Source organism: Ostrinia furnacalis, unplaced genomic scaffold (genome assembly GCF_004193835.3).
Source record: "Ostrinia furnacalis isolate ACB-3 unplaced genomic scaffold, ASM419383v2 OfSCF7560, whole genome shotgun sequence".
Classification (NCBI taxonomy): Eukaryota; Metazoa; Arthropoda; class Insecta; order Lepidoptera; family Crambidae; genus Ostrinia; species Ostrinia furnacalis.
Genome location: NW_021137799.1, coordinates 349618 through 362929, shown reverse-complemented (window position 1 = coordinate 362929; position 13312 = coordinate 349618). Strand labels below are relative to the sequence as shown.

The 13312-nt window shown below is 37.3% G+C and overlaps 2 protein-coding genes across 2 annotated transcripts; both read right to left on the bottom strand.

The window, feature by feature from the left end:
• Window positions 1–1045: 1045 nt before the first annotated feature.
• Window positions 1046–2276, bottom strand: LOC114365198 (uncharacterized). Its single transcript, XM_028321718.1, has 2 exons — window positions 2115–2276; window positions 1046–1419 (listed from the first exon to the last, which is right to left on the bottom strand). Exons 1-2 carry the CDS (start codon window positions 2154–2156, stop codon window positions 1081–1083), a joined length of 381 nt encoding a protein of 126 aa, XP_028177519.1. The 5' UTR covers window positions 2157–2276; the 3' UTR covers window positions 1046–1080.
• On the bottom strand, window positions 2169–12750 carry Or-64 (olfactory receptor 64). The gene is made up of 9 exons (XM_028321716.1): window positions 12612–12750; window positions 9945–10132; window positions 8595–8758; window positions 7859–8112; window positions 7624–7720; window positions 7259–7358; window positions 6106–6213; window positions 3276–3440; window positions 2169–2553 (listed from the first exon to the last, which is right to left on the bottom strand). Exons 1-9 carry the CDS (start codon window positions 12727–12729, stop codon window positions 2494–2496), a joined length of 1254 nt encoding a protein of 417 aa, XP_028177517.1. The 5' UTR covers window positions 12730–12750; the 3' UTR covers window positions 2169–2493.
• Window positions 12751–13312: the final 562 nt, after the last annotated feature.

The window sequence follows — 13312 nt, the reverse complement described above, 5'->3', positions numbered from 1 at the left end:
AAATATACCAATGACAGTTAAAAGATTTTTTTATTTCATTATTAATGTTAATAAAAATAAAAAGTTGACGTAAATACAATAAAATAAATAGTCAAATTAATTTTAAGTCATAATAATAAAGCCGACGAACGGAAATCCATGTTAGTCACCCCACCAAAAAAAACTTCAAACTAATGTCAAACTAATGTCAAACCGCGTCTGTGAGCTTGGAGCATTTGATCCACAAAAAATCGTTACACACTTTTATTGATATTTCTCACGTTTTACATCAGAATATGCCTCATGTTTACGTATTTAGCTAAAATGATAAATACTGCAACTAATAAAAGAAACATTTGGAGATTAGTGGTAATTTAGATCATTTAAAAGTCAATGAATCGGCACAGACGTCGTTCATACTTAGGGTACTTTTGCATTCATCACAGCTTTTTTCAATGAAAATTGCTAACAAACCTCACAAAATAGATAAATAATTGAAGATTATTTACCGTTCTATGATCTAATACAAATTTCAAGGAATATAAGTCTGCCAACGTAGTATAATCAAGGCGGCAAGTAGGCAAAGTGCGCAACGAAAATAGCGTAACTTTGATGACAGATAACTTTTTATTTTCCTTCTAGGCCGTATCCAAGGCGTATATCATTATACAGCCCGGTTCGTCAGGAACGTACTGTAGTAATCTTAATGCAATCTAATAAAAATTGAGCGTGCTGTGCCGCGAAATGTGAACCTACATTTTGTGGATCATATGCTCCACGCCACAGACGGGGCCATTTTGACATTGGAGCATATGCTCCACGCCACAGTGAGGTGGAACGTGAAACCAAAATTATCTAACAAATAACATTGCTTCTAGTTAAATTTTCCCTAACAATAAAATTGTATTCACAAATAAAACACAAAGTTTAATAAAACAATTTATTTGAAGCATTCTAAAACTAGGGTGGAATTTAATTACCAGCAAAAGTTGGCGCGGTGGTTGTTCGAAACTAGAAGCTACGACAGATAAATTTTATCTAAAAGTTTTATGACGGTTTTACTATACGGTTCGGAATGGGCAGACTTTTCCAACCGTAGTTTTAGCCGTCCAGAATGGCTCTCACTTGCTCCCTTTCTTCATTGCCAATTTTCTTATGGAGGAAATAAGTTAGATTCTCATCTTCTAGGTTGATCGGGCCATCTTTAAAGAACAGGGTCAAAACTACTCCTTCATCTTTCGGGTTACCTTCTCCAGAGTAAATGTAGTCCCGGAGGTTTCTTGACAGGTATTTCCCCACGTCCCCTACCCGGTAATAGCCGGTGGCTTTGAACCCATCGAGGTCCAATCCCGGTATCATTCGCAATTCATTTGTAAGAGTTTGCAACTCGGCCACCTTTATTGACAGATCTTTAACGGGACCAGCTGATTTGTCGAAGCTCTGAAAGGAAAGTAATTTCGAATTAATTAACAATATCAATAGCACTTTTACGGGTCGACCTCATTGCTATTGAAAATTTCGGTATGAATGGAAAATACTACATTTTGCTTGGGATTCATGGTCAGTTCATTTTAATTTTAATACCAATGGTCACATACAACTTGATAATGTATTGGTAATATCAATTTATAAGTGTGTACGTTCTAATGTATGGCAAACATTTTGATGAGACGCTGAATTTCACATGATCAAGCCAAATTTGACTTAGCACATACCTACTCAAGTAACAAAAATGACAAGCATGCAATAATATTGTTTACTATTTTTGCACCTACTCTATCTCAGTAGTAGTTTTTCTTTTACGTTTGAAATATCAACAGAACCAAAAACAAAATGATGCATACCTACAAACATAAAGCCGTTTTATGGCCATCAATGTTATGACACAATAAAAATAAAACTTCCAGAAATATCACAATATAGAATGACATGTGCACAATATGCACTGCAGTTTACTGCACTTTGTCTTTATGAGTTCATTTCTCATTTCTTATTAGGTCACTGAATACTTCTGAATTGCTTGAACTTTATTGTGGTCAATAAAATACGACTGTTATTGAAATAGTTTTTATAAGTCGAACAGGGAATTTATAGAAGATAGAATCTGTCAGAAAGTTAAATAACAATTTAATTACCTGAAGATTAACCAGCGTGATCAGATACCCCAAGAGATTCATGTTTGAGCTCAGTCCTTAGCTCACAGCTTAGTGCGTTCTCTCACTTAGTTAACACAGTTTTGACCATACATCCAACTTCGTGGTATTTATAATTATCATTCGAACATGACAACGTTGACTAATTCCTAAAGGTATATGACATGAAAACATTTTGTCGAATGGTAATAAGTTCGGACAATCGTGGTAACATTAACATGACAATGGCATCTACCAAGTTTATTTCGTTTGTCCATCGCTACTTGCGTCGACAGCTGTGTTTATCTAGATGATATTCTAATATTTGCTGAAATCACTACGCGTGTAAATCTTGCGTGCATTATAAACATAATACTAGCTTTTATTCTGTACTTTTGAGACGTAGCAAGAGCGTCAATGCGCTGTATGATGTTTTTAATATCTGCAAAAATAAAGTTCATCATTTTAATTGGGAATTAAAAACCTAAATGAAGCTAGGTATGAGTAGATAGGTACCTACATGGTTAATCTATATAGTGGTCTAACACCCATTGTTTTCGAGGAACCGCTGTGACCGTTCCACATGTGACAAATAGTCAAGGGCTGTCACACTGGCAGCCATATTAACAGAGATCCAGGCTTAGCAACGGGATTGATTAAATCGCGAAAGACATAGAGTTACTAATTTTGTATTGTGCGGTGAACAAAGTCACATAATTTGGGAACTAGACAGACTAGACTAGATTCCACCAGTCAATTCGTCGTACCCAACGAAGACTGCCCCAATGATCATTAGGGCTTTTTTCTTTTATTTAATTATTAAATACTACATTCCTCTATACACCTTTCAGTAAAACAATTGTATTTAAAAGTTCAATATTTATTTAGATATTCCACTTTATGCAAAAGCCACAATCTCATACCTACAAAATCTCCCGTGGAAAAAAGCCACAACCTGAATATGGCCCTTATGGGGCCACGCTGTTTTTCAGTCTATTGACTAAAGATTAATTGACTTCAAGTCAAATAAATATAAGAAAGTTAAAATAGTACATTATGCAATCCCTAAAATAGAGTTGTGATTTTAAGAAAATTTAATTAATTTGTGAATAGTGTCATCCACTATAAATTTCAGGTCTTATGAGTATAAACTTGGTTACTCACAGAGCTGAAAGTCATAAGCGACAGATCGTAGACCCCTCCAGCAGTGAGGGTCAGGGGCTTGTTGGCGCGCGTTATCACCATGAGCAGGGACACCTTGACTCCAGGGATATTGCTAGCACCGCACTCCCAGTTCGAGCAGTACACTGCTTCACCTACTCTTTGACTCTGCAATTGAAAAAGATATAGGTCTTAGCCACGACGAGGAAACTATTGGCCTCTATCTCAACAGAAAGTGATGCTCGTCATCATCAATTCAGTCACAGGACGTCCACTACTGAACATAGGCCTCCCCCAATGACTGCCACATCGCACGGTTGGTAGCGGCCTGCAACCAGCGCCTTCCTGCTAATTTTATCAGGTTGTCGGTCCACCTTTTGGGTGGACGTCCCGTCGTGGAAGTGATGTTCACATGGAAGCATCTAACATCGCAAATTGACCACTTCTAATGTATCAAAAGGCAAAATTAATTTGTGATTATAATGTCACTTTCTTCCAACTTAACCTACACTAAAGAGCATGTTTTTTTGTAATTTATACTAATTCCTCATTCCACGAGCAAAGGACAATGGGCAAAATGGTACCCGGCTCCAATAGATATGTGTCTAGTATCGTTTGAAAGGTCTTACCATGATGAACAACTTTTACTATGACCACCAGCCTCAGATCTGGTTGTGTACGAAGATACACATACTTTTTTGCAGAATGGTACCCGGCTCCAATAATTATGTTTGTAGTGTCATTTGAAAGGTCTTACCAAGACGAACAACATTTACTATGGCCACCAGCCTCAGATCTGGTTGCGTTCGAAGATAAAGATACATTTTGTATAACCTAAGTATCATACAGTATGGAAGGCAGACGCGCTCGGGGCAGGGCACCGACGAGATGGTCGGACGCGCGGTGAGGAAGACGGTGGGCGGGAGTTTGCAACGTGCGGTCTACACAGCTTATGACCGCAGTCTGGGGAGGAACACTATCTGTGGTCGCGATCCTCATCAGTGAGGGACCGAGGAAGAAGAAGAAATATCATACGTGTCCATCGTATGGTCTTAGGTTATGCGAGGCAGGAAGTCCAGCATCCTTCCTTAACTCTTTAATTATTGATGGGGATAATTGTGAAATAAATATTTTTATTTAAAGAAATACTACCCCCTTATTAATAAAAAGTTACACCTAGGAAGAACCTTAGATTAAAATGACATTTTCATACCAAATGACAATTTAAGCCAGAGTTCAACTAGGGTGTAACTTTTATTTTAAAAGATAAAAAGATAAAAGATAAAAGATCATTTATTCANGTTATTAATAAAGGGGTTAAAGTTTTATTACTTCGTAAGGGTTTTATTATAAGTTGCTAAAGCGAATAAACCCACAAGACCCAATAAGTCCACCCACAAGATGGACCGACGACCTCATAAAGGTAGCGGGATGGAGCTGGATGCAGGCCGCCACCAACCGGCCATTGTGGAAATCATTGGGGGAGGCCTATGTTCAACTGGACGTCCTATGGCTGAAATGATCATGATGATGATGATGAAAGCGAATAAAGGGCTAATAGCTTGGGTAGTTCATCGTACGTGTAATCCTTTCCTTTTCAATGCTTCTTTTAGTTATATTAATAGATTGTAGTCATAATACATACTCGTATACATGGATGATTGTGTTATACTTTCATTATAATACTTAGTGGAATTACTGCTTTCAAAACGTGAATTAGAACTGGCCCCATAGCAGACATTTTCCTATATCTAAAGGCCTTTTAAAATATATATTGGTTATGGCTATTGGAGCGGGTACCACTTTCCATACATTTGTGCCCATCATCCTTAATACTGGATAACATGGGAATTTAAATATCGTTCTGATAATAATTAATTATATGAATAAGAAGTTAATATTTAAGGAGACCGCATTTACCGTACTAGAGAGAGCACAACCATGGGTGAACGGTCTTATCGTTTCTCAAGGTCTATGGAAAAAACATTTTTATAAAACATTCATAAATAAAAAATAGTCCAGTTTTACCACAGCAATATTACGTCAACAGCATGATGTCATTTAATTCCGACTAGACCACATTTCGTACGGATTTAGACTAATTTGTTAGCGATGCACATGTTCATCAAGTTGACAATAATGGCCTCGCTAAAGCGACACTTCATTCTAGGTTGGCCAACTAAGGTAAGGCGTCCAATTATCCACCAATTATACCACTCAAACGATAACTTGATAGCCCAGCCCAGCGCTTTGTGAACGTGACACATTACACGTGACGTCATGCCCTCAAAGGCTACCGCTAGAGTTCCAGTAGAGGTATTCAGCAGTAGGCATATTATTTTCTAACGAACACATGCAAGTCAATTTCAAGTTTCATGATTCGTACATTTATTGTAATATTTTATGTATTATAATGAAAAAATCGCGTAATTAATGTTCTATCCTTCGCCTTCATCATTTTCCTCCCACTTTTCCTATTCTACATAACTTTCATATTCAATTACCTTAATTTTCTGAGGCCATATAATATTGCTCTAACAAAAAGTTAAGTGACAGAAAGGCGGGAATAATATCCACCAAATACATAGAGATTATTTTTTAGTTTAGAACGTTATCTATTATGTACCCAGTAAATAAGCCTACTGCTTTTATTTCTGTTGTAGGTACTGAAACAGTTTTAATTATTTGTTGGCATGACGATGGATCGAGTGTCGTCGTAATTAGTAAGAAACAAATTGGTTTCTTGGTAATTTGTATAACTAAAACCATGTGCTTTAAAGATCAATTTTAAGAAGATGCGACAGGACAATGGAAAAGTCTTTAAAAAAATTACCTGAACTGAAATTTCTTCGCACCAACGACAAATAATGTAAAACACAAGCAAATTGTAACACAGGTAGAACAAACTCATGAGGCACTTGGTAATGTTGTAAGCTCCAGACTGGAATATAAAAATCAGACATTATGACAACAAAAAACAATGAAAGCATAGTTTAGAGGAGATTAAGTGAGCTTGTGAGTTAAAAGGTTCGATTCCAATAGTTATCTAGAGTTGGAAATACGCGACTATATTGGAGTGACCGATCGTCCAGCAATAAAGCTCATAGCAGACTTATCAACTCGGAATGAGATCAAAACCGTAAGTATGGAGTTTCATAAGTGCCCCATAAGGCTACCTTTTATTTTTTATTTTTTGACGTTCATAAGTGCCACTTGTGGTCTAAACTGAATAAATGATTTTGATTTTGATCTTGATTTTGATACAAAGAAAACTGACCGCCTCAAGTTGATACGGTTACGGTCCCTTTCCGGGTTGATAAATGTGGCAAAGCCCAAAAGTTACTACCATTCCGCTAGTCATAGATTAAATCGTCGTTAAGGCCGGGTAGCAGAGAAAATGGCGAAAATGAGGTTTTCATTTTTCATTTTTGAGGTACTAAACAGTAAAATTAAAGGCTAAGATTTTTATTGGGCATAGTTGAGGATATTTTCTAGGGCTATTAACGGATGGAAACACGATTTGATTAAGTTGACTCGATAGAATAAATTCCCAAAGTTACCTCTATTCGTTTTCTAATTATGGTTTTATTTTTAAAATAAGCGATTTGAGATTCTAAATCTTTTACTAAACTAAAGTTCAGAAATAACTTGAGGGCTTTTAACGGATGCGGGTGACGCCACGCCTCTTTGAACCGTGTTTACTTTGGCAGTTATATTTTATATTTATTCGATTCTAAAATATATTCCCAAAAATTCTGAAAGTTGTTTTAATTTGTATCACTTGGATATGATTTGTATTAGAAAGTGCTGTGAGTGTGTCGCTTGAACGGAAGGAAGTCAACCTAACCTAACCAACTGGTATTTCTATACTGTGTAGCCGCGAGAGCTCTTTGGCGCGCTGTCTTCGGCGAAGTATTGCGCGCGCAGATTTTGACAGCGCGAAATACCTACTTTAGCAGAAATACCAAGCCTTAATGTTGCCTTACCGTAGTCGCTTGATAACCGATAAAGCAAATAAGAGTCCCACTGGCCGCCAATTGGCCTAGCATGGGGCCGCTCAGCGTGTGGCGGAGTTCCATGGCGTGGCTGAAACAATTTATGGTGTCTATGTGGTCTTGTGTAGTTGTAAGAGATGCAAATTTGCAACAAAAGTTTAAAGTTTGAAGTCACACATAGTTCACCCCTGTATGTTATTAACCTGTGTGTGATGTGGGATTTTCTTCATCAGCTTCATCAGTTGTAACAATAGATAATCATCATATAAGTGCCATAGGCATATGACTTGGCTTAATCCGATCTAACTTATTTATCTTTACCTATTTATTGTTATTTAACTTCCAAAAATACTTACTCAAGAATATACCGATGTTGAGTAATCATATCACCCAGCCTTGCTTTGAAGACTTCTCTGTAATTCGCATTCGCCAGCAGACTTTCTCGATCTATACCTTTAAGACATAATAAACATTCTAAAAAACATCTTCTTCGAGGCATATTACTAAAAGACACAAGGAAGTATATGGACTTCGACAAAAACTTCTATAAAACTTCGTGATGTTATTTACGATCCTTACAATACATTTTACCTTTAAATCCTTTTGCACAATCCTCCATTAAGTTCTTAAAGCAGTTGCAGAGTACATCAAACTGGCACACCATGTGCAGTAGATGAGCCTGCATGATCAGGTCGTTGGCCATCACAAAGTGGGATATATACGAGAAGACTATCAACAAGAGCAGGTACACGAAGGCGTAGCACACCGGGCTATAGTAAGGGAAAGGCAGGCGAATCCCGATGAACACGTTGTATTCCAGGTCGTCTACCAAGGGGTACAGAAACCTAGGACATAAACAGGTTGATTAATAAACTGGAATATTAAAAGAAGAAGAAATAGGATTTGTTATCCCGATAAACAGTAAAATTTACTACAAAATACAATGTGTCCCGCCCACTGCCACTTGATATTAGCAATTCTGCGAACTATGTCGGTCACTTTGGTTCTCCTGCAGATAGCTCGTAGAGACGATGGCCTTTGGGGCAGAAAAGTTCTCGAGTGGCGACCACGGGCTGGAAAACGTAGCGTGGGCGCCAGCCCACTAGGTGGACCGACGATCCGGTAAAGGTCGCGGGAAGAGCCGGGATGCGGGCAGCGTAGGACCATGCATTGTGGAAAACCTTGGAGGAGGCCTTTGTCCATCAGTGGACGTCATTTGGCTGAAACGAATGAACGAACGAACAATGTCTCCCTATAGTCCCATGTTTTCAGATTCAATATAAAAATATTACCAACTATGAAGATGTTCACATAATATTATGCTTACCAAGCAATTAAGGTACAGTTTCCTAACACAAGTAACAACTTCACGTTGTTAGCATTCCTTTTGACCCAGTAATCAACCACATCCCTCCTTTCCTTTGTAGATATATCAAAATATTGCGACTCCATGGATATGGCTAGTTTTTTGTACACATCCTTATGGTATAACTGTGAAAAATCGTGACACATTATCTTATAATGGTTCCATAATCCATATTAAGAACATAATAGGCATTTCTAGGACCTTTATAGAGGTTGTAGTTTTATACGTATCTATGGGATGGTTTATTTGACAGAAAGTAAAAAACCATGACAGACCATTAAGAATACACAAAAAGTCAAATGAAAATTACTATAGCCTGACCAGGAACATAAAAACCCTCGCCATGTTGCGGAAAATTAATGGTACTAATTTCTTTTAATGGCAACAGTAACTGAAAACTTCATTGACATGTCACCTTGCATGTCAGTCTATTGCTGTCAAAGTGTAAACAAACTTTATTTTAAATGTGTTCAATTGATTTTCTGAATTAAATTGCTAAAATCTTTTTATAGTTGTGAAAGAAAAGTGGTTCACAATGTGTTAAAGTATTTGTCGAAGAGAAATACTAAGGGTTCGGACAATATTTTCATTGAATAATGTTTCCGACAAAGGTTGTCAAATTGACTGACATGTTTATCGTATAGTACAGTCAACTATGAAAATTAGCTGTGGTTTGTTTCAACTACCTATTTTAAAGTTTTATGTCACTTTGTAAGTATTGAATTTTATGGAATTGGGAAAGAAGTACCGAGTTTGAAGCGTTCATGAGCAGACATCGTAGTTGAATATTCAAGTTCAGAATTTGATTATTGATGAATAATAATAAAATCCTACTTGCTCGATTGATGGTTTCATTTAATTTATTTAAACCAGTTTACCTATAATATAATATTATTTGTTAATTTATAAAAATATTAAATTAGCCTATAATCCTGAATCCTGATACATACAGTTAGCCTATTAATTTAATACAGGTACGACTGTACCCAGTGTTGCACTATCAAATGCAATTGAAGCGCCTCTATGCCAGGGTTTTTATGTTCCTGGTCAGGCATTATATCTTTCCGCTTTAGGTATTCGTTCGTGCAGTTGATTTTATCGCAATATTGGATGTCAAACTGTTTTGTGGTGGCACTGTTTAATGTCGCTCAGTTGTTCTATCTATCACGTTAAAGTTCTCTGAGCTTCTCTAGACATGTCACACCAATGAATTTCGATCAAACTTTGGCACTTAATAATGTCTAAAATAATGTGGGCGATTTTGCAACAAAATGTATATTCCAATGTGTTGTTGACTGCACTTTAACTTACCATGCTCCTGTATCTGAAAATAGCGATATACTGAATGACAGTGATGTTAACCATGTCGGCCATCTCATCGAAGCTTGTCACCTCCGTGGCGAGATGCCAGAACTCTCCAACAATCAGCAAGAATATAAGGAGTTTGACAACGCTACTGTAGATCAGGTAAGGGATATCTTCATCAGCCATAGATATGCCTGTAGGATAATTATAGTTTTTAACTTTACCGCAACCGTACCTATAGATATAGATACATAAAAAATTATAACTCTAAGGCCCGTAATAAGTATGAGACCAACTCAGCCCTCATAGACGAAATACGTGAGGACTATCTGTCATGAATTGCTATTAACCCAGAAGTATTAGAACTTGATAAAATCGATTCAACTTGATACCTACACCTATAAGAAATACTAGACCATGATTAGATTAGTGGGCAGGTTTAGCTTCCAGACACTAGGGTTTTTTTATGCAAGACAAGGTAGGTATTTGACCGCATCGCACAGTCTAGGATGGTACATATCTGCCCTGTAAGTAAGGTTCTCCGAACAGAAGATGATAGCTAAAGAAAATACTTAATAATCGCTATTTTTCTTCTGAATCATAACGTTTAACTTCAACCTTCCCATTTTCAAACAGCCTTTCTTATTACATTTTGTAATATGAACATTATGAAAGATTCCGCCAGTGAGGAATTTCCTCAAAGGTTCATTAAGCCCAAACGAATTATTAAAGTATGTTCTTAGCAGCGGTTTCATCCAAGTTACTTGAGTGAGCTACTCATACTCTTTGCACAATAGCATTAGGTACATTCAGCAGGCTTACTACGGAACTCGATGAAAACACATTATATTGACTTAGTCTTTATCTTTATAATATTTCGACAGATCCGTCCGAATTCGAAATATCTACGGATTCCGAGGTTTTTCCATTTTCATATTGTTTAAGAATTATTTAAATAACGAATATTAAAGTGTAAACGTATCAACAACAGATTTAAATTTGACAGTTGAAATCCGGATTTGATCAAAGATTAAATATGGGAAAGGGGTGTGTATAACGCCCGTATTCTCAACCGATGCTTGCTTAAGTGAAGCAGCAAATCCAACGTACAACGTTGAATATAGCTCGTATGTCACCCTGTGCGTCCACGCGCACTGTGAGACCTCATAGTAATGTTTGAGAATACGGGTGTAGTGTCAAGTTTTAGCGTGGTAGGGTAATTGATACAACTTCAGCTGGAGTTTGAATCTACGCTTGTTCTTGACATAGCTTTTAGTAATTGCTATTGTCTGCACAACTGAAAATACTAATCAATAGCTTATTCGTGAACCTTCTATAGTCTGGTCTGCGAGCACGTAGAATTTTGTCCAATGACCCCAAGCTACCCATCCTTATCGCTCGCGCGTAATTATGTTGCAATCGCGCTCGCACACTCACTGCGAGCGCCCGTCGCACAGTCGTGACAGCAATATAATTACGCGCGAGCGATAAGGATGGGTAGCTTGGGGTCATTGGACAAAATTCTACGTGCTCACAGACCGGGCTTTAGACCAACTTTCTTGTACCAACTTCGCGGCCTGAAGTGGAGACACGTCGATAAGTTTGAGCTAAACTTAGATCTGTGAAGGCCTTTGTTATCGTTCTCTTAACGCGAATACATTCTTAAACTTTTCCAAGAGAATATTTCACGGAAAAGAAACTTATGTTTGAAACTGCTGGTTTGAAATAAAGCTTGTTTGTAAGACTGACATGGTTTAAAAGTAGTTTGGTTTGACACATTTTTTTATTTTTATTTTTGATTGTTATATTTTACAAGAGACTGTCTGGTCTCTAGAGTTTTAGACTGAACTACATTTTAACTAGATTATAAATAAATATTGAGACCCCCCTAGACAAAATGCACTTATCAAAAGAAAATCGAATGCATCAACAAAAAAAAGGACTTTCGACCACTTTTCGACCGGTTTGCGATTTTAATGTGCACTTTGTCTAGACCCACAATTGACTTGAACTTGAACACACATAATGAAGTAGAAATCGCAAGTGTTCGTGAAACCAGAATGTTGTAATTCACTCAAGCATCACAGAATCAGTAAAAAGGTCCAAACTGGAATCTACAACGCCACTACGACACAGTTTTTTATAAAAATTGCATAAAGTTTATTTAAAAAATGCAATATCCGCTAGCAGCGGCGACCGTTGCATGCTATTACACGAGACCGGAATTTTTCATACGGAGCTATTTCCATCGACAGGCACTCGAATAACGCGAAATAGAACACGAATTTTCCACTTGCTCTATTGAGAATATTGAGATACATACTTTTAAGTAGGTAAACTTTGCTGAACTGTACTGTTTTATTTTTATTTTTTTCTAATTAGACATGACCTACATAAAAGAGCGTGACGTAGCGTGGGCGTAGCATTTGCGTGGTAATGATATAAAATGATAGCAAAGAATAATCTGAGCTTAGACAGGCTGTACTGATCTGAGAGGTTGCTCAATTTTGCATGTTGCAACAACAGATGTGCGGCCGCAATAATTCCAACCGACAAAAAACGACAAACTTAATATCGGTATAGACTCGAAGAAAGAGCTCTTACTATAAAATCAATGAAATAACTGCGTACTTTTCCAATTAAATGAATATTATTTATTTAATAGACACAAACCTGTCAAATAAGAAACCCGGTAAACGGTCTCAAAGAACTGAGTTTCCAGGCAGCCGCTGGATTTTTCCAGAGCTTTGGTATTCGTTAGCTTCCTCCAAATTGAATTCAGGATAGTCATTGTGTCACGCAGGTTTGCCTCCTGAAAATGAACAAAATGTTTAGATTCAAAACATTTGCTTGGAGGTAATTAAGTTGAGACCTAGCGGGGCCGTTTCCATTGTACCATTGAGCTTGAAGCCGACTTTTAAAATAAAGCTTTCATCCGACTTTGATGTAGAAATTGGCTTTTTAATATGTATAACTGAAAAGGCTTAATTCTGTGGCTAATATTAAGGCTATTTTTTAATTGATTTGCACGGCTTCATACTTACTTACTTAGCACTAATCTCAGTAAGTAGTTATCACTGTTAAAATTTGAACAGATGCTTGGAAATGATTGAGAAGTGGTACTTATATAAATAAACTAGCGGCCGCCCGCGACTTCGTACCTACGCGTGGATTCCGTTTTGCCCCCTTAGGGGTGGAGTTTCGTAAAATCCTTTCTTAGCGGATGCCTCCGTCATAACGTCTACCTACATGCCAAATTTTAGCCCGATCCGTCCAGTGGTTTGGGCTGTGCGTTGATAGATCACTATGTCGAATTTGCATACAAATAAGGAGGTACCTTCATGGTCACGTTGACATGCGAATAGATACGATAC

Bases quoted from the DNA above. Each gene is read 5' to 3' on its own strand.
- LOC114365198 (XM_028321718.1), bottom strand. From the start codon at position 2,156: ATGAATCTCTTGGGGTATCTGATCACGCTGGTTAATCTTCAG. The intron at 1,420-2,114 runs GTAATTAAATTG...CTTTCCTTTCAG, and splicing joins TCACGCTGGTTAATCTTCAG to AGCTTCGACAAATCAGCTGG.
- Or-64 (XM_028321716.1), bottom strand. From the start codon at position 12,729: ATGACTATCCTGAATTCAATTTGGAGGAAGCTAACGAATACCAAAGCT. The intron at 8,759-9,944 runs GTAAGTTAAAGT...GATTTTTCACAG, and splicing joins TTTTCAGATACAGGAGCATG to TTATACCATAAGGATGTGTA. The intron at 7,721-7,858 runs GTAAAATGTATT...TATGTCTTAAAG, and splicing joins TTGTGCAAAAGGATTTAAAG to GTATAGATCGAGAAAGTCTG.